Raw genomic sequence first — 19,609 nt, forward strand, 5'->3', positions numbered from 1 at the left:
TTGTCTGCTCATTGGTGACCCATCGCAGTACATCAAAAGGAAGCTTCATATGTCTCCCTGCAGTAACTTAATTTATAATACATTGTCGTCTACACTGCACTGTAGAGAACCTACTTTTGATTTTATAAAATTATTTTTATATAAAATAGCTTGAATTAAAGTTTAAAATGCAAAAATCAAGTATCATGCTCCAATTATGCTGTAAACAAAATCATTCATTTTAAGCATGCCTCAGTCACATCTAAGAGCTTACTGTTGATTTTATATGCCAGACCTTTCTACTTGTGTGATAATAAAGCTTTATAAATGTACTTATGATGTGAGGCGATATAAGGTGCTAACTCTGGTCAAAATCGCCTCTTCCTTCTTTCATCAGATTATTTCGATTATCAATACTTATCGAAGACATTCCGACACAAAACCTATCTAAGAACACCGACAGATACATAAAGTACATCTGTGTGAAATTTTATGAAAAATTAGTGGAGCCATTTCAGTGTTCATAAAAAACGACCTCACACACACACACACACACAAAATTCCTTTTCTACAATAGATAGATAGATAGATACTAAGCCTTTATTCTACTTATTTTTTATGTAACATATCTTTTCCACATCAGATATCAGTTAGTTATGGGGACACAAAGTGACTTTCTCCATGAAATGCTGTCATTTATGTTGGTTCTGACGTATTATTGCTTGAGGTCATCTTTGAGTCATTCCAAATCTTTCCAGGCCTGTTTTGTCCTAACTTACATTGGAGTTTCAACATCAATAGTGAAAGGGGTTCTATGAATCTGACAGTATTCGAGCACGGTACGCTGAGTCATCAGTCTGTGCCAGTATCCACTACCCCACTGTCACCTCTCAATACAAATAATGGATTAGGCTTGGTTTTGTTGTTTTGTTTTATAGCATATCAACCCTTTTTGGGTTACTTAATGCTGAATCCAGTCATTTTGGTAAAAGCTTTTCTGCTTCAAGTTTTTTTTATATCTTCAAATATTTATTTATTATGGTGTTTAGGTTCATTGTTTTGTTTTATGACATATCAACCATTTATGAGTTCAGCTATTTTGGTAATTTTTATTTATTTATTTATTTTTTTACAAAGGTATCACCACTTATCAAGGCTCAGAGGCCATTCGAGGATAAGGGTTAAAGAGTGTACATTGGTCAAAAGGACAATATCATAGTAATCATTAGTCAGTTTGATAAATTGGATTACTTAAGGGGAATGGCTCATGAAGAACTTTGGACTTGAAGACGGCCATATTGTAGTCAGCTGGAAAGCAGGTAAATGGAAAAGAGTTCCACAGGTCTGTAGTTCTAAGAAAGAAGCTTTGTTCATGGAATCTACATTTAGGTTAAGGCACAGATAAAGAGTGGGGGAAATTATTGGTAGTGTTTACAGTCAATGTTTGGCGAGAGGGGGGCATAGATTGGAGCTCAGACGAACACTTACCACGAAAATAATAATAAAACAGAGACAGGCTCGCAACATCTCTTCTGTGAGAAGGAGGTTGTAGTGAAGAGAAAAGGGTATCCCCCCCCACTAGGCTATGAAGTCTATTCTGAACTCTGTCAAGGTAGGATAAAGTCTTCCTAACAGCGCCTGCCCAGATGTGACAGCAGTACTTCATCCTTGGACGTTTTAATGTTTCAAGTCCTTTATATCTTCAAATATTTATTCATGGTGATTGGGTTGATTATTTTGTTTTATGGCATGTCAACTCATTTTTAGTGGTTATTAAATGCTGAATTCATTTATTTCAGAAAAAGTTCTTATGCTTGAAGTTTTTATGTATCTTCATATATTTATTCATGGTGTTTAGTTTGGTTGTTTTGTAGAGGAAAATTGTTGTTTTTGCTTTTAACGGTGCAGAACCTGATTTAGTTTTGCAAGAGAAAAAAAAAAAAAAAAGGAGAAGACAATAACATCAATGTTTGGTGTATTTTAGGTCAGGAAGCCAGTATCTTGAGACAGCCTGATCTGGTGACACCAAAAACAAATAACGAGAACTTCTCATCTGCAAAAAAGGAAAACAAAAAACAATAGTCTTGAAAATGTTCAGTGATAGTTGGAGGAAAGAAAAGAAGAATTGATACACGGAAAAAAAAAAAGAAGCTTTAATTAACGGGATTATTGTTGTCTCATGGCTGAGCCTAGGATAAATTAATCCTAATAGAAGGGTAGAAACAGCAATTTGTGATGTTTAGGCACTTAATCTGTGTGCGGCACGAAGAAAGTCAGAAGTACGCAAGCATGATGTAAGTATGACTTCGTTTCTTAAACTGCGTCCAATCGCCACTACAAACTGGTCTATTTGTGTGTCTCAGCTGAGTTTAAAAATTTTTAATCACGACCCACGGTAGTGGGCTTACGCTTTATGTTTGGTAGCTTTGTAACTCTTGTTTATTTTGTCCTGTAGTTCTCACATTCCATGAACAACATTACAGATAAAGGGGGAAAAAATTTATGTTTTCTAGGTTGGAACATTAACATTTGCATCAAGTGGCTTCATGCCTTGTCTGGAGCAATTTTCATTAAAAAAAAAAATGCATGCCGTTTTAGTTTTCGGGAAATGCTTATCGAAAGAAACAGTAAAACCAAGATGTAGGAGTTGACTTTTAAAAAATCCGATTCATAAATATTGTTATAGCTTTTGATAAGAAAATTGTAACAGCACTAGATTACTTGTGACCCGTTGAGTCATTATTTGTTATATATTATTAAATATTTATAAGAAAACATTTTTTAATTGCTAAATATTTATGAAAACCTTTTTTTTTTTTTATTTCTTTTATGGAAATTGCTTGAGACAAGATATGAAGCAACTTGTTTTAAGCAGCTAAGAAGAACGAAAGATGATTATCGCAAAGACAGGTGATACCTATTGAGCTTAGTCTTGTAAAGACTAAGGTATATATAGAAGGAAAACAGTGAGCAGGAAGAGAGTTCCACAAGCTTATAGTTCTTGGAAAGAAGCTACTGGAATAGGAAGCTGTATTACAATGCGGTATTAAAACAGCAAATTTATGGAGACCACGAGATCAACGAGTCAAATGAGCTGGAACAAAGGAAGCAAGGAATAGATCATACAATTCTCAAGAGCACATGCTATAATAGTATTGGTAATAAAGGCTGAGATTAGCAACATCACGTCTGTGAGAGAAAGGCTGCAGTAAAGCAGCCTGACTTTTGGAATTCCGTCTGTGATTTTCAATACCTCTGTGCAAAACATGGGCAATTTTATGCCGCTTATGATGAAAGGGTGTAGCAAGTGTGACAAGTTTCCTAGCATGGTAGAGGGAGCCCGCTTTCTTTGCAGCAGCCATGACAATGTCTTCTATGTATTTGGATATTTGACTAAGTTAAACTTAAGTATTTGCAGTGTTATTGGAATGTGAAAACCCACAACCTACACATCATTTTGTTGCGTTATCGAATGCATGTATAATTTTCTATTTTGAACTTTTCAAATGTTTGCAAAATTATATATACACCTGACAATTCTTTTGTTGCTGTTCTCGAAATCAACAGAGATGAATTTTGTCAACATAGAAGTTTATTTAAAATGAATTTTTGGCCATCGGCAAGAGAGAGACGGAACATAACTGCGTGTAGCTGTAAGTGCGTGTTTGTGCATGAGTGGCAGACGACGGTGCAAAAATGTCAATCACGCTGGATGACTGTCGGTCTTCTGTCTTCTCTCTATCTGTCTCTCTGTCTCTCTCTCTGGTTATTTATGTTAACTGTATCTTACCATAGACATCAACCGACATTCCTGAAATGTAAATATTAAAAATATTTAATTGTTTCTTTTTTATTTTGCATTGTACAATTCTAACTTCCCAACCTGGAATGTAAGCCTTTCTTTGTTTTTGGTGATAGTTACAATTCAGGTCATTTTTATAGGACACATGAATGTAAATCAAAGGCCATCTGGAATATGCGTGTGTGCACACCTCCGATTTTATTGGTATCGCCCTGGTTCAATATCCAACAATTTAATATTTTTACATTAGTATAATATGAAGAAATAAAAACTCATCTGCTATATTAAAATTTCTAGAAAGAACGTTTCTGAATTTTTTAAATTATATTGCATTATTCATATCATTTCAGTGTTATTTTCATGTTTCGGTAACCTCCAACCTTTTTCAGGTGTATCTTGTCAAACTTGGGATTTTAGCAAGTACTTCATCCACTATGCCATGGGTTCTTGCAGAAGAAAAGATTAGAAAGATTGCAGAGTTGTTTTATATATACAGGAATGTGAGTAGAGAATGGTACAAACAGCTGAAATTGAGATTAATTTCCCAACCTGGGGGACTACGGCTTCCCCTATGTATGTGTGTAGAGGACAGCAGTAAACACAGCTTCGATAATGTATTTGTGATAAGTCGTTAAACAAATTTAGAATAATGTGAAAAATATTTAATCATTTTTACTAATGATGGTAAAAAATAATGACATGTGTTCAACTAATTGCATACAATGGCTGAGAACATCCTCCATTCGACAATAAAGAGCAATGTATATTTGTTTGTGCTGCAATATTTTTGATATAAGCGGAAGATATCATTAAAGAAAATTGGAAGGTTCTATTTATAGAAACTGGTGATAGGAACTGACCAATCAAATGGAGCCACGTTCTGCTAGAAACAAATCAGAAACCAAAATTACTCAATAAAACATACTGGATCTGTTAGAATTTCTGTACATTATTTTTCGTCTTCACATGAGAAACATCTTTGCTCTTTGTCTGCAAAATTTTAAAGTCCAAGACTTATACAGATTAACTACCCACCAAAAACTCTATTTTTCACCTCAGGATTTATACAGATTTTCTACCCATTGGCAACTCTTCTAAAATTAAACATGGCTTTCAATTCAAACGTTTGCATATAAATAATTATAATGATTGTAAATAGAAATAGAAACTTTTACTATCTCATTTAAAATTGTGAAAGTGGCAACGTTGCTTCTGTACTAGTCCTGCAGACAAACATGAAGCATAATTTTCGTGAATTCTATGCAGACGTCAGACTTACTTAACAAACACAAATAAACTTGGCCTTTAGTCTAGGAGCAAAGTGTAGCTTGTTTTCGGTCATAAACAAGCCGGAAAACAGGGGACTATCTTTCATTTAGAAAGGGTAGGGAGGGTCTAACTAACACCTGCTTTTTTACTTTTGTTTTTGCTCCCCAACCTCATGTCAATGAAATTATTGTATATACACGACTGTGAATTATAATCATGTATATATAAATAATAAAAAAAAAAACAACATTTTTTTAAATGTATAAATTAATTAATTTTAAAAAATTGGAATGTTAAGTAGAATGACCCCTGAAGTGAATGTGGTGTTATGGTGACTGAATCCTAGCTTGTAAAAATACACAGACAACCCTTAAGTAGAATGACAAGGATGACAACAGACACCCACTTCCCCACACTTTTGAATGGCGTTGCACCTGATTTATTTTATGATTACATTATGTTTATTGTAAAATTTTCCAAAACGAATAAATTTTGCAAAGTGTAGTATCTGTGCTAATGCTATACTTAATCTATTCTGTCCTTGGTCAGTTAAGGAAAAGTTCTGAATCAATTTTTATTTTTGTGCCCCCTTTTCGGGAGCTATATTTTTTCTCCACATTAAAAACTGACCTTGTGTCTAACTTTGTTCTTGTGGGGTGGTAAGTAAATAGAAACAAAAATAAATGGCGGCAACTCTGATGATTCCTTCTACAGTTCTCTTTAGCCACATCAACAATAACTCATCATCATCATCATCATCGGTATGAAGGTTCTTCTACTGGAGACAAACAGCAGCTCCATCCTACCATCATCATCGTAATAGCAGCAACTCTGTTAGCAGCCGTCAAATGATTTATACGCTAGCATCAGGGAGGTGACAGTGGCTCAGTGGTTCATGACATGGACAGACAACCTGAGTGTACAAAGTTTGAATCCAGTTTGTTCCATAGAAACACTTTCACTAAGGGATGTTGGCGACCTTCACGTGATTCCTCCTATAAATATCTGGTATCTTGCCAGGAATAATTCTTGATAGAAAGATACTGTGGAAACGAATGCCAACAAAAATCATGTATGAATGATGCTCAACAACAATCAGCGTTGCAGCTTGTCTCTTGCCAGCCAAAGATCAACTATGAACAATGAAGTGTGTGTTCATCAATCGGAGTCGATTATGACCATAGACAACTAGTTGTGTGTCCGCAGGTGGCTGATCAGTCCAATCCGGGCACGGAAGCCCCTGCCACATGTTGGACACCAGTGGCTGAAGACGACCACTTCAGCATCTCGGGCTTTTCGCGCAGTGCGCTTCTCTTTTGCAGATTCAGTTCGTCTTGCCTCCGCGAGCAGAGAACCCTCGTGTACCAAGCGGCGCCAGGTTGGCCTGTCGGAAGCACTGCTTTCCCATGAGTTCATGTCAATGTTGAAGTCTTTCATATATGACATCAAAGTGTCTTTGAACCGTTTGCGCTGTCCACCAGGTCTTCTCATTCTGCACCGGAGTTCACCATAGAGCAGTTGTTTTGGTATGCGCGAGTCTGTCATCCGATACACGTGGTCTACCCAGCGGGTTTGCGCTTTGTGGATCGTAGTGATGACTCTTGGGAGCTTGGACCTCTCGAGAACATCAGTGTCTGGGATTTTGTCTTGCCAGCGAATGTTCAAGATGTTCCGAAGACATCAAAGATGGAAGTGGTTTAGTTGTTTTTCGTGACGTCTATAGAGAACCCACGTTTCACAACCATATAGAAGAGATGTCAGGACCACTGCTTTGTACACTTTGACCTTTGTGTACTGCTGAATTTCTCTTCGTTCCCAGACTGTTTTCCTTAGTCTGCCAAAGGTGCTGCTGGCCTTGGCAATGCGGTTTGTGATTTCGATGTCGATATTGGCAGCACGAGAGAGTGTACTGCCAAGGTAGATGAAATGGTCTACTGCTTTCAAGCTCTGACCATTTACTTGGATGTTCGGTTCCTGGTACATGCTGCCAAGAGCAGGCTGGTGCATGACTTCTGTCTTGCTCATACTTATTGTAAGACCGAAGTTTTCACATGCTGAAGAAAATGAACAATGAAGTAAAACAACAGTAGCAGCTACATCAAAATGAAACAACTCCCAGAGTACATTTTAATCAGTATGATGATGATGATGACCACCATCATTAATGGTAACACTCCGTCCCTTCTTGTTGATTCATACACACAAGTTTGTTTTTCTTTCTTTTTATTGTTCATATTCACTTGCCTCCCCACAAGGGCAGAGTTAGACACAAGGCCGGTTTTTAATGTGGGGAAAATCCAGCTCCCCCCCCAAAAAAAATGGGCACTCTGGATAGGAACAAAAAAAAAAAAAAAAAAAAAAATTGCCTCAGTCTAGAAGGATTTCTCCTCCACTGATCAAGGTCAGAAGCGGTTAAGAGTAGTATCAAAACAGATACTACACTTTGTTCCTATTTATATAGTTTATATGTTTGAAAAGTTACAAAAAGGTCAAGTTGTCACGTTCACCCCGCATTTATTTTTATTCAACTGATTTTCTTGCTAGCAGCACTAGGCGATTGAGCCGTCGGCCATCTGTGCCCCCCCCCCCATTCAATCTGACAACTAAATAATGTCATTTATCAACTTTAAATTGAAAGACATAAAATGTACATGAATGTAGTTTGTAGATTCGTTTCCAATTTATTCGTTTGACTTTTCAAAACTAGACTTAAAAAGAAAAGGATTTAAAAAAAAAGTTTTAATGTTATTTTTGTGAAATTGAATCTGCTGTGCAGTTTTCCCATGCATTATTTCAAATGTTTAGACACCATGAAGGATTTGAACGGTTAGATGGGGGAGTGGTGAGAGGGGGGAATGGGGTAGAGGGAAAGAGAAAGACAGGGAGAGAGAGGGGGAAGAGAAAGAGAACAAGTGAGAAGAAAATGTCTGCCAATTAAGTTTGACAGAATGATTGTCAGATTATTTTTTTCGCTTCTTGTTAATGTATGAGGATTTTTTTTTCTTTTTTTTTTTCTTTGTTCAGGCAAAATTGAGAAAATCAAAGACTTTTAGATATCAACTAAAAAGGTAAGTGATTATATTTTGTGACTTGAGAATTAAAAAAAAATGGTATTTATGCAGATAGGAACTGTTATTGTCGAAACATTCTGCAAAGGTTTTGTAAACCGCTGGAAGCTGTCAGATAAAAACTTTTTTTTTGTGTGTGTGTCTGTGTGTGAAAACGCTGACCAATTTTTAAGAAGGCGCAGGGTTGTTTTTTTACTGAAAGCGATGGCCAATGTTTGAAACAGTTAAAATTTTAAGGAAAAAGCATGTAATTATAATTGAAAACAGTCATCATATAGTAGTTTCAATAAAAAAAAGGTACTTGTGCAGTTTCCAGACTGTGCTGAAATAATAACGTTATTATTTAGAAAGCTATTCTTAATATGTAGAGAGGGACTTTTTTTTAACTATTCTGTACTTTCACTTATCAATTTAATAAACAAAAGACACCATTAAAAAATTTAGTCAACAAAAGATACAATTAAAAAAATTTAATAAACAAAAGATACTATTAAAAACAATTTAATAAACAAGAGATATCATTAAAAACAATTTAATAAACAAGAGATATCATTAAAAACAATTTAATAAACAAACGATACCATTAAAAAATTTAAAAAACAAAAGATACCATTAAAAAATTTAAAAAACAAAAGATACCGTTAAAAATTTTAATAAAAAAAGATACCATTAAAAAAATTTAATAAACAAAAGTTACCATTAAAAAAAAATTTAATAAACAAAAGTTAGCATAAAAAAAATTTAATAAACAAAAGTTAGCATTAAAAAATTTAATAAACAAAAGATACTGTTTGCCAATTATCGGCTGCGGCGATTTCTTTGGCTAAGTGTTTCAAATCCTTTCTGCAGTTTATATGACCTACCCGCTGATGATAATGCAGTCCCTATTCTGCATAAGTACCAAAAATGTCTCAATTGAATCATTCATTCATACAATTTTATGGCACAAAGGCTGTCAGAGTAAAACCACATTGTAGATTTGGATGTAAATATCTCAATTGAGTTAAATGTAAATGGCTTTTCGTCAATCAGATTTATGCATCCCAATACCCGATGTAATGTTAGTGAATAATATCAATTACAATAATGATAACAACGAGAAAAAAAAATGACAAATTGTAGATTTTGCTGTCCCAGCAGATCGCAGGGTAAAGATTAAAGAGACAGAAAAATTTAAGAAATGTGCGGAACTCGAACTAACCAGAGAACTGAAAGGAATATGGAATATAAAGAAAGTTAATATACAGCAGATGGTGCCTTTTTCTCTTCCTTGCAACCTCTTTCCCACAGAAGAGACGTTGTGAGCCTGTTTCTGCTCTATCGCTATTTCCATGGCAAGTGCTCGACTGAACTCCAATCTATGGTTCCCTCTTGCCAAACTTTCACAAAAATCATTCGACTAGCTACAACCACTATATACGATTTCCCCCACTCTCTAACTGTGCCTAAATCTAAACACAGATTCCATGAACAAAACTTCTTTCCCAGAACTACCTGCTGTGCAACACTGTCTGCTGGCCTGCTTCCTGGTTGAATACAATATGGTAATCTTCAAATCCAATGTAAACAAGTTCTTGTTGAGCTGTCCCCATAAATAATCAAATTCTACTCATTAACAATTACTACCACCTTACATTCATTAACCCTTGTCCTTGAGTGGCCTTCGAGCCTTGATAAGTGGTGACTACCAAGTAAAAAAATAAAAAATACCAGTAATCGTAGAAGCACTAGGAACAGCAAAAAAAAAAAAAAAAAAAAAAAAAACAGGAAAAAGAATATGGGAAATTAAAATCAAAGGGTAGACTGAGGCTATATAATGGACAACGATAATAAAAACAGTTAAAAACTCTTAAGGAAAATCCTTGAATGCTGAAACCAAGACACATAAATAACAAGCATTAATCAACCACATGGAAGTTGCAACAGAAATAAACCAAGAATATGAATGGAGCAACAAGGGAACTTAAATTGCAAGAAAGCTTATAAACGTTTCCTCCATCAAAAAATATCATCAGCCTTGGCTGATACCATACAAGATAGTCATGAAAGGTCAAGGAGGATGGAAAGAGAGAATACTAACTAAACTTAGATTGGAAGAGTATGGACAGTACTAGGATGTTAGGGAGGCATATTGCCATTCAAATTTGAGAGAATACCAATGTCCGTTGCCAATAAAAAGTCAATTGTAAACGGAATGGTTATTGAAAGAAGTGGAGAATATTGTCACTCAGACTCCGGGTGTTAATAATATACACTGACGTCAGACAACGTAATGTGAAAAAAAATGGTTTTATGTTTTTTTTTTTTTTTTTTTTTTTTTTTTTTAAATATTATTAAACGACAGACGTTTTTAAATTAAAATCAATCTCTAATTAGGGAGGAAAAAGACGTTTTCATAAAAAAATACAAAATGGCAACAACAGGCAGACGAAAATTAAGATTAGAAACCATGAGTACTAAAACGAACTAAGGTCTTGTATTGAATTATGAAAATAATTTATTTACAAAATTTCTTGATTTCACAACTTGTGTTATCTCATTAAAAACAATATATTAGAGTTAAAATATGTATAAAAACTTTTCTTTCAGAAGATTTATTTATAGATAATTTCTATAAAAACAAACAACTTTCTTTTTTTTAAACTTTTTTGTGTTATGTCAATTATAAATAAATTTTCTTATAAAAACCATCTCATTAAAAACAATATAAAAATTCAACTATATATAAAAATATTTCTTTCATAAGATATTTTTATAAATAATTTCTATAAAAACAAACAACTTATTTTTTAACACTTTTTGTGTTATGTCAATTATAAATAAACTTTATTATAGAAAATAATTAAAAATTGCTCTTTGCCTTCAAAAGTTTAAAATCCAAGACTTACACAGATCAGCTACCCACCAAAAACTCTTTTCTCTTTTTCATCTCCAAGACTTAAACAGATTAGTTGCCCATTGGGAACTCTTCTGAAATTAAACATGACTTTCAATTCCAAGCAATTACTTTCTGTGATAATGAAAATACTTGTTTCATTTTAATAACCCTACTCCAGTTTTACATAAGGCTGTACTTCCAGCCTGTTATTTTTCGTAAATTGTTCGGCTCGCTTTTTGTATCATATTTTCAAACGTTTTGTTCAATAACATTTTAATGCTTTAATGTAATGATAAATAGATTTTTACTCAAAATGAATTCGTATTTGATAATATTTTAAATAAAAGTGGGCAATACATGATTTTTTTTCTCAAATTTTTCCAAGATTTTTTGTATGTTTTTGTGCCATCCGGTGGTTTTGAACCAATTTTTTTAGTTTTTCGTCCAGCTACTGACCAAAAAATTGAAATTTTCAATTTTTTTCTTCTGCATCTCATTATTTGCACTAAAATGCATAAAAAAATGGCTGAGAAAAACGTGAGAAAAAGTCATGCACTGCCCACGTCTAAAACAACAATTCTTATTTGATAATATTTTAAAACAACATAGAACCATTTTTGTCACGTATACATTTTTTATCACATTATGTTGTTTCATGTTGATATCGTTTACCTTCCAAGTAATATCAATAGTTCTTATCAGTGAGCAATCATTGATGATGACTTGTGTGAAAACTCCTTGTGAGTACATAAAATAATAATAATCATCATCATAATGAATAAAAAATAAAACAATACATAAAAAAGGCATCAGTCTTGGTTGATACTACGCTAAATAGTCATGAAGGATCAATGATGATGGAAAGACTAAGGACAGGAGGCACTAATTAGTCCCCAACTGGATAAATGCAAAGAGGGCTGGGACTTTGGGGAGGCTTATTGCCACCCAAATTTCAGTGAAGACCAATGGTTGCTGCCAGAGAGAAATCAATGGCAAGTGATTGTTGCAATAACACAAAAGTCATTTGCAAAAGCTATTGAAAGCATTGGGATGTTACTGGAAACCTAGAATGCAGGGAACACCAGCGGTCACTATGAATGAGTAATCTCTGATGATGACTTGTGTGAGAACTCCTAATGAGGAAATAATAATAGTAGTAGTAGTTTTTATAAAATAATCCTCCTCCTCCTCTTCCTACTGATTTCGTTTTATAACCCTTCTTCAAAAAAGAGATGGGATTCATTCTCAAAGGACTCTCCATCAATTCCAACTCCAAATCTGGAGCTTCAAAAATCAAAGGTTTTCCTAAGAATATTGGTGGTACCTACAATAGCAAAGGCTTGAATGCTGCCTAGCACATCAGGGATTACTATTTTTTTCAGATGTCTTTCTAGCCAGACGATTTGATACCAAACCTATTGTACCTACTACCACTGGGATTATGTGGGTTTTAACCCCATGCATAGCCTTATCTCCAAGGCCAACAGAGCGTGAATTTCCATACTTCTCATTCTCATCACATTCACTGAGGATGGCACTGAAAAGTCTACGATTTGCACCTCTTCGAGATTTATCCATGACTACCAAATCCAGGTGATTATGTTCCAACTGCTTTACTGTCATAACGCTTTTATCCCACCATATCTCTACACTGCCATCCTCACTCTTTCTTACATCCTCAGGTACTTCCTTAGACCACTTCCTAGCACACTTCACCCCAAACTGCCTACAAACCTCCCAGTAAATCCAAAGCCCAATGTAGTCATACCTTCTGTGGTACTCCGTCTGAGCCAATCTGCTCCATCGTGCTGCAAGGTGCACAACTGACTCGGAAAACTTTCTACATGTCTAGCATTCTGCAACAGCATCCTCTCTTAGAACCACTTTTTTTTAACATTCAGGTTCCTCTTGTCTGCTCTGGTGCTGCACAAACATAGGTTTCAGTGCTCTTAGCCAGATACCAAACCCTTGCCATTGAGATAATAGTAAAAGGAATTTTGATTGTTCAATTCTTTTTATGAAAACTGAATTAAATGAGGTCATCTAGAAAATAACGAACAATAGCAAATTAAAAACATATTGAAAAATAGGTTAGTAAGAATTCTTTGTCTGCAGAAATGGTTTGGGAACATGTGCGAACCACCCATGTTCAGCCACGTGGGTCGATCACGTTTTTGGACACCCATATGACGTCATGGAAGAAATGAATTCTCAATATAGGAGCTAGAATCGAAGATGAGGTAGACAGAGAGAGGCGGAGTCCAGAATCGAGTCCGGATCGAATCAGAGGAGGGTCCCCCTTTAGAAGCGAAGGGTTAGAACATTAAACACGTAGAAACAATTTTGAATTCCTGGATGTGATCATCATTTCGACTGGTCAAATGGAATAAAAGAACATCTCATATTTTTGTAACTGCCGTCTTCGTGTCGCCTTTCTACCAAATTGAAGATAATGTGAAATCATTTATATAAACATTGTTCACACTCATCTTTATAATAAACTTTGTCCATAACTCATCTAAGTAATGTGCCCTCCTCCCCATCTAAGAATTGTGTCCCCTCTCCATCTAAGTAAGATAATAATAATAATAATAATAATAATAATAAGTTCATATCTTACCTGATCTGCCATTACTTTAAAGAGAGCTCTGTTTTTACTAGCACCAAATATCCTTTCCATTGTTAGATACCATGTTCTTAAAACTGGACCCTAAAATAAAATAGAAAAATAATCAAAGAAAATAGAAAATCATGATAAAACAAACAGAATATAAAGAATGTTCACACTAGTATATCTATATCTACAAAAGGCAAAATGTGTGTTTGTGTGTCTGTGTGTTTGTATGTCTGGCAAAAACTTTCGACAGAGGCGACGGATGTTCACAAGATCTGTATCATTTTGAAGCTCGACCCTTTGGTCGACAAGTATTAAAAAATTAGCTAAAAACATTACTTCCTTCATCCTCAACTGGACACTTTTCTACAGGGAGGGGTAGCAAAAAATCGTTCTTTCATGACAATTTAGCTATATACGCATGCGCAAAAAACGGTCTTTCTAGAATTAGTTCAAATATTAAAAAAAAAAACGATCTAGTTTCGGGGACGCGGTAATAACTCAGCCGGTTAGGTAGCAGCGTTGTTATCACACATTTTGCCTTTTGTATATATGGATTGCACGTTCCAGCCGAGATGTAAGATTTTTTTTTACGATTTTTAAAGTTTTAACATTGAAACAGGGTCATTTATGCCATTTTTTTGTTCTTTTTTTTTCTTCCATCACGTTCGCTGTTTTTTTTTTTTGCTTTTGTTTTTCTGATTTTTTAAAGTTTAACATCGCTTTTTTTTTATAATATTTAAGCTGGGTTATTAGGTTCGCTTATTCTTTATGTTTCATTTTGTTTTGATTACTCCCCCCCCCACAACACCCAGGCAATGCCGAGCACCCCACTAGTATATCTATAAAAGTGAGAATGTGTGTGTGTATGAGAACACTTCCCAACCTATATACTCAACGAATTTTTGATCTATAGACTCGAAATTTAGTATAAAGGGTATTCAGACACGTGGAAAACTTTTTAATTGGTTTTCATCCAGAAACAAAAAAGGGCTGCTAAGGGGTAAAAATAGAAAAATCGGTACTTAGGAGTCATCGAATTTTTATCTGTTTATCGTCAGTTTCACGGGGTTCGAAAACAATTTCTAAAGATCATGTCAAGTTGGTCCAATGGTTATTGTACTTGACTCACTGTCTTTACGTTTTGGTTTCGATCTCAGCTTGAGTATTTTTTTTTTTTTCATGCTAATGCAGCGAGTGATCCGCGCTATTTTTTAAATCGTATTTCCACGTTTAATTAAAGTTTTATGATATGTTTTTTATTCAGTTGTAAGGGGTACAGAATAGGTACAAAACACCATCCCCTCCCCATGTTAAGAATGGCTTTTTAAATAATAACATTATTATTTCAGCACGGATCACTCTCTGCATGAGTACCATTTTTTTTTATTTATAAGAAGTGAACTGTTTAGAAAAAAACAATACTCACATGCACATGTCTCAGTTTCTTTTTTTTTTTTTTACTTCATTTTTTTTCTTTAAAGGAATTTAACGTTACATTTAATACCGGGCAACGCTGGGTACATCTAGTATTTATATGAAATCATAGAATTACAGCAATTTAATTTTTCATATATAAACGGTATATATATAAATGGTAAGCGTTTGGAAATTGTGCAAATTTATTTTATTTATATTTGATGAACGAATAATTGACATTTGATAAACGAATAATTTCAACGAAATAGACCTGTCAACTAGTTACCTGATTCGTGCGATTTAACCCAATTAGATTATTTTCATTTGGAATATGTAAAGTTCTATGTTGAAAAACCAGACACAAAAAACACTTGGAAGACAACATTCGATGCGTTATTATCGAAATACAGCCTAATTATTAAATTAGGCACTTCAGACAAGGCATGAAGTCACTTGATGTAAAGAGCTAAAAAAAAAAAAAAAATACTTCAAGGTCAAAAACTAGTTAATCGTAAGTGTTATATGGACAAATTCCAACCCAGAAAACAGAAATTCTTCCCTTTTTGTCAGAAACATCGCTTATAGATTGCGAGCCCTACAGAACAAAATAAGGAAAGTGAGAGTTCAGTGACTATCGAAAGTAAACCCAAGATCCACTTTTTACTCTACTTATTAAGGTAGAATATATCTTTGTAAAAATTGGACCTCTAGATTACGTCATATACACGGGAGAGGGGTGGGGGGGGGAAGGACATATGCCCGGAATTGTATTTAAATTCTAAATCAATCTTTAGAATAAACCACATATTTGTATAACAAAAACAATTTTAATTTAGACTTCGCATCCTCAAAAAACAAATAAAAAAACACACACACTTTACTACCATACCTAAAGGAGACTATGTAGGGAGTTGAGTAACGATATATCTGTTTACATTACATTAAAATTTTTGCATGGAGGGAATTCCAAAGTCTAGCAGTTCAAGAGGTCAAATAAGGGGTCAAAATAGAAAAATTGGGACTTGGGAGCCATCAGATTTTTATCTGTTTATCAATAGAGAACAATTTCTAAAGATCGTGGGATCAAGGGACGAAGCTATAAGAGTAGAAAGCTTTTAAGAATCTGGAGGCCTCAGAAATGAAGGGGTGGGATTTTGCTGCTTGTCGCATTAGCTGGGAATATGTATGTGGAGGGAGCACAAGTACTTTGAGTTCATCAGTGCACATCCCATTAAAATACTTTTAAAACAGGCACAAGGATACAACAATATGGCGATGGGGAAGGGGTTGGAGCTTGGTTGATAGTGTGGGACCTATTAGATTTAGGTTTAGTGATACAAAATAGGATGAGTAAAAAAAACTCTGTTTAATCTACTTTAATCAGATTAGCAATTATGTAAGGAAAACAGTAACAAGTCATACCGATTAGGATTATTGAACACAATATTTCAGAGACAAACATTCCTTACATTATTGATCATTTTACATGTTTATATATATAGGAAGAAAATATCAATTTATAGAAAGCAATACAATAAAAAGAGGTAACGGATAGGCACAAACTGAAACAAATTAAGATATAATGATAGAATAAGCATGCAGATTCACCTTTATTAATACACAATATATATATATATATATATATTTTTTTTTTTACACAGTGATCACCACTTATCAAGGTCCGGAAGCCACTCAGGGATAAGGGTTATTGCAAGTACATTACGTTAGTGTGGAGATTTGATGAAGTGTTTACTTAAGGGGGCGGTTCATTAGGAATTTGTTAATGTTGGACTTGAACACATCCAAGTTGTAGTCAGGTGGGAAGCAGGCAGACGGAACAGAGTTCCACAGGCGTGCAGTTCTAAGAAAGAAGCTTTGTTCATGGAATCCGCGTTTTGATTTAGGCACAGATATAGAGTGGGGGAAATTTTTCACAGTGGATTCAGCTAGACGGGTGTTTTTCATGAAAGATTGGCGAGGGGGGACCAGAGATTGGAGTTCAGACGAGCACCTGCCATGGAAATAACGATAAAACAAGGATAGGCTCGCAACGTATCTTCTGTGGGAAAGAGGTTGCAGGGTAGAGAAAAGGGCATCCCCCACTAAGCCACAAAGTCTATTTTGTACTCTGTCAAGGCAGGATAGGCTGTTTTTAGCAGCTCCTGCCCAGATATGGCAACAGTATTCCATCCTTGGACGTACTTGGCTTTTATATAGATAGAGAATTCCATCAGTAGTGAGATATCTTCTGCAGCGGTAGAAGGATCCCACCATCTTTCCAGCGACCTTGGCAACAGACTTGATGTATGTGTTCCATTTCAGATCAGGAGTAAAGGTCAAGCCCAGAAGCTTGTCAAAACATGGGGCCTCACCCAGACGAGAGCCATCCATCACAATTGATGCCAGCTGGGGATCATAGCGTTGATGATGTAAGGATAGGAGTTTGGTTTTGGATGCATTAAAGGTAACAAGCCACATCTTCCCCCACTGAACCACGCGCTCGAGATCAGAGGAGAGAGAATCAGAGAGAACTTCGTCATTTACAGCCTTTGATGTGTTGCCGTAGATGGTCGTGTCATCAGCATAGATGTCAACGAATGATTTAAGTATGTGTTTAGGAAGGTCATTGATGTAGATCAGGAAGAGAGATGGGCCCAGGATTGACCCCTGAGGGACTCCAGCATTTATATTGCAGGCCTCCGATTTTTGTCCATCTACCACTACTCTTATGAGCCTATTGGAGAGAAATGATTTAATGATTGAGAAAACATTTCCAGTTATACCGTAGCTGGAAATCTTGTGAAGTAGACCCTTATGCCATACCTTGTCGAAGGCCTTTGATATGTCAAGAGCAATTGCCCTAGAAAGGAAGCCTTTGTCAAGAGATTCACTAATCCTGTGGGATATAACCGTCAGCACATCTGCGGTAGATCTTGCAGAGCGGAAACCATATTGTGTGTCACTAAGAAGGTTATTCCTGCTGAGGTGGTTGACTATTTCTCTATTTAATATGGATTCCAGCAACTTACTCAAAACACACAGGAGACTTATTGGTCTGTACTGAGAGGGAGATGACTTATCACCTGAATTCTTAAATACAGGGCAAACTGATGAGGTCTTCCAGGGAGTCGGAAAGCACTTCTCCTTAAGGCAGCGCTTAAATAGTTTCGTAAATATGGGAGCAAGTTCTGGTTGAAGCTTTTTTACCACTATAATTGGGATGCCATCAGGGCCAGTTGCTTTACTGGAATCTAGGTTCTTGATTAGCTTGGCGACCTCATGCACGGATATTTGTATGTTACCTAGCTTGTTCTGTGTTATAGGAGGAAATATGGGGAGTTGATGGCCTTCGTCGCATAGTGTTGAATTAGCTGCAAAGTTCTTGGCAAATAGTTTGGCCTTGTCTGACGCTGACGAGATGACCTCTGGTCCATTGATAATGGTTGGGATAGAACGCACACTTCTGTTCAGGATCCTATTTGTTATTTGTCAAAACTGGTGGGAACCAAGCTGCTGATTAGCTACCTTGGATTTAACAGACTGGGCATATAGCTCTCTTGCATTTTTTATTACTCTTTTACAGTGGTTGCTGGCAGTCCTGAAAGCAGCTTTAGTTTCAGTGCATCTATTATGTTGGTAGCTATGGAAAAAGTGATTTCTGTGCGCGATAGCAGCAGCACATTCTGGGGAGAACCATGGCTGGCTGTTAGGTTTTTGTTGGAATTTTTTAGATGGTATGAATTAGTCTATGCCTACAGTTAACCATTCGGTCGGATCTGATACTATAGAGGACACTTCCTTTTTAAACATGGAGTGCAGAGGTAAATCAGATATGAATGTACAGAAGCTATCCCAGTCAGCCATAGAGTATCAGTATACAGTACGGTGGAGGGGTACGTCTGGGGGCTTCTTACATTTCGTTTTTATCTTAACTGATACGACGGAGTGGTCGGAGGATCCTAGAGGAGAATGAACGGTACATGAACATAGCTCAGGGGAAGTTGAGAGAAAAAGGTCTAGGAGGCTTGCATATTGACCGGGTGTATCGGGCACATGGGTGGGTTCGCGAACAATCTGAGTGAGGTCATAAGCAATGGCAAAATCATGACAAAACCTCGCCTCATCATCTGTCTTATTTGAATGGGTCAGCCATTCCACGTTATGGACGTTGAAGTCACCACAGATGTGGATGTTAGCCGAGGGATGTGCAGACAGTATGTGGTCTATTTTCTCAGATATGCTCTTAAAGATAGTAACTCCGCTGTTGTGGGGCCGATAGAGGGCAAATATAAATGCAGTGGTGTTAGCAAGTGCAACCCTGAAGCACATATAGGGTAAATTAGGATCTTCTCTAGAGATATCCCTGCGACACGGGAAGCCATCCTTAATGTAGGCACATATTCCATGCCCATGGCGATCTTGGGGGTTGAATTTAGCTGTTAAATTAGAGAATATATATATAAGAGATTGGAAGCAGAACGACCTGAACGCTCAATGTTTTGCCCGATTTATGTGAGCTTTTACAAGAAGGATGGTCATTGACATTGACGTTGAACATTCAGGTTCTTCCGCCTCCAATC

General features: G+C 35.9%; 2 protein-coding genes across 7 annotated transcripts in view; one reads left to right on the forward strand and one right to left on the reverse strand.

The window, feature by feature from the left end:
* The window catches only part of LOC145293935 (mitochondrial inner membrane protein Mpv17-like), a 146,083-nt gene that overhangs the window by 28,266 nt on the left and 98,208 nt on the right, over window positions 1-19,609 (reverse strand). For all 5 annotated transcript variants that reach the window (XM_080140776.1, XM_080140774.1, XM_080140777.1 and 2 more), the window contains exon 3: window positions 13,617-13,706. In XM_080140776.1, the coding sequence (XP_079996902.1) occupies window positions 13,617-13,706 (90 nt within the window). The remainder of the gene's footprint in view (window positions 1-13,616; window positions 13,707-19,609) is intronic.
* The window catches only part of LOC145293934 (KICSTOR subunit 2-like), a 229,609-nt gene continuing 217,969 nt past the window's right edge, over window positions 7,970-19,609 (forward strand). Inside the window, exon 1 of one of the 2 annotated variants that reach the window (XM_080140772.1) lies at window positions 7,970-8,118. The gene's annotated coding sequence lies outside the window, so the exon portion shown is untranslated. The remainder of the gene's footprint in view (window positions 8,119-19,609) is intronic. The other variant, XM_080140766.1, reaches the window with a different exon arrangement.

Source organism: Euprymna scolopes, chromosome 15, assembly GCF_053919585.1.
Source record: "Euprymna scolopes isolate OS-2025 chromosome 15, ASM5391958v1, whole genome shotgun sequence".
NCBI lineage: Eukaryota > Metazoa > Mollusca > Cephalopoda > Sepiida > Sepiolidae > Euprymna > Euprymna scolopes.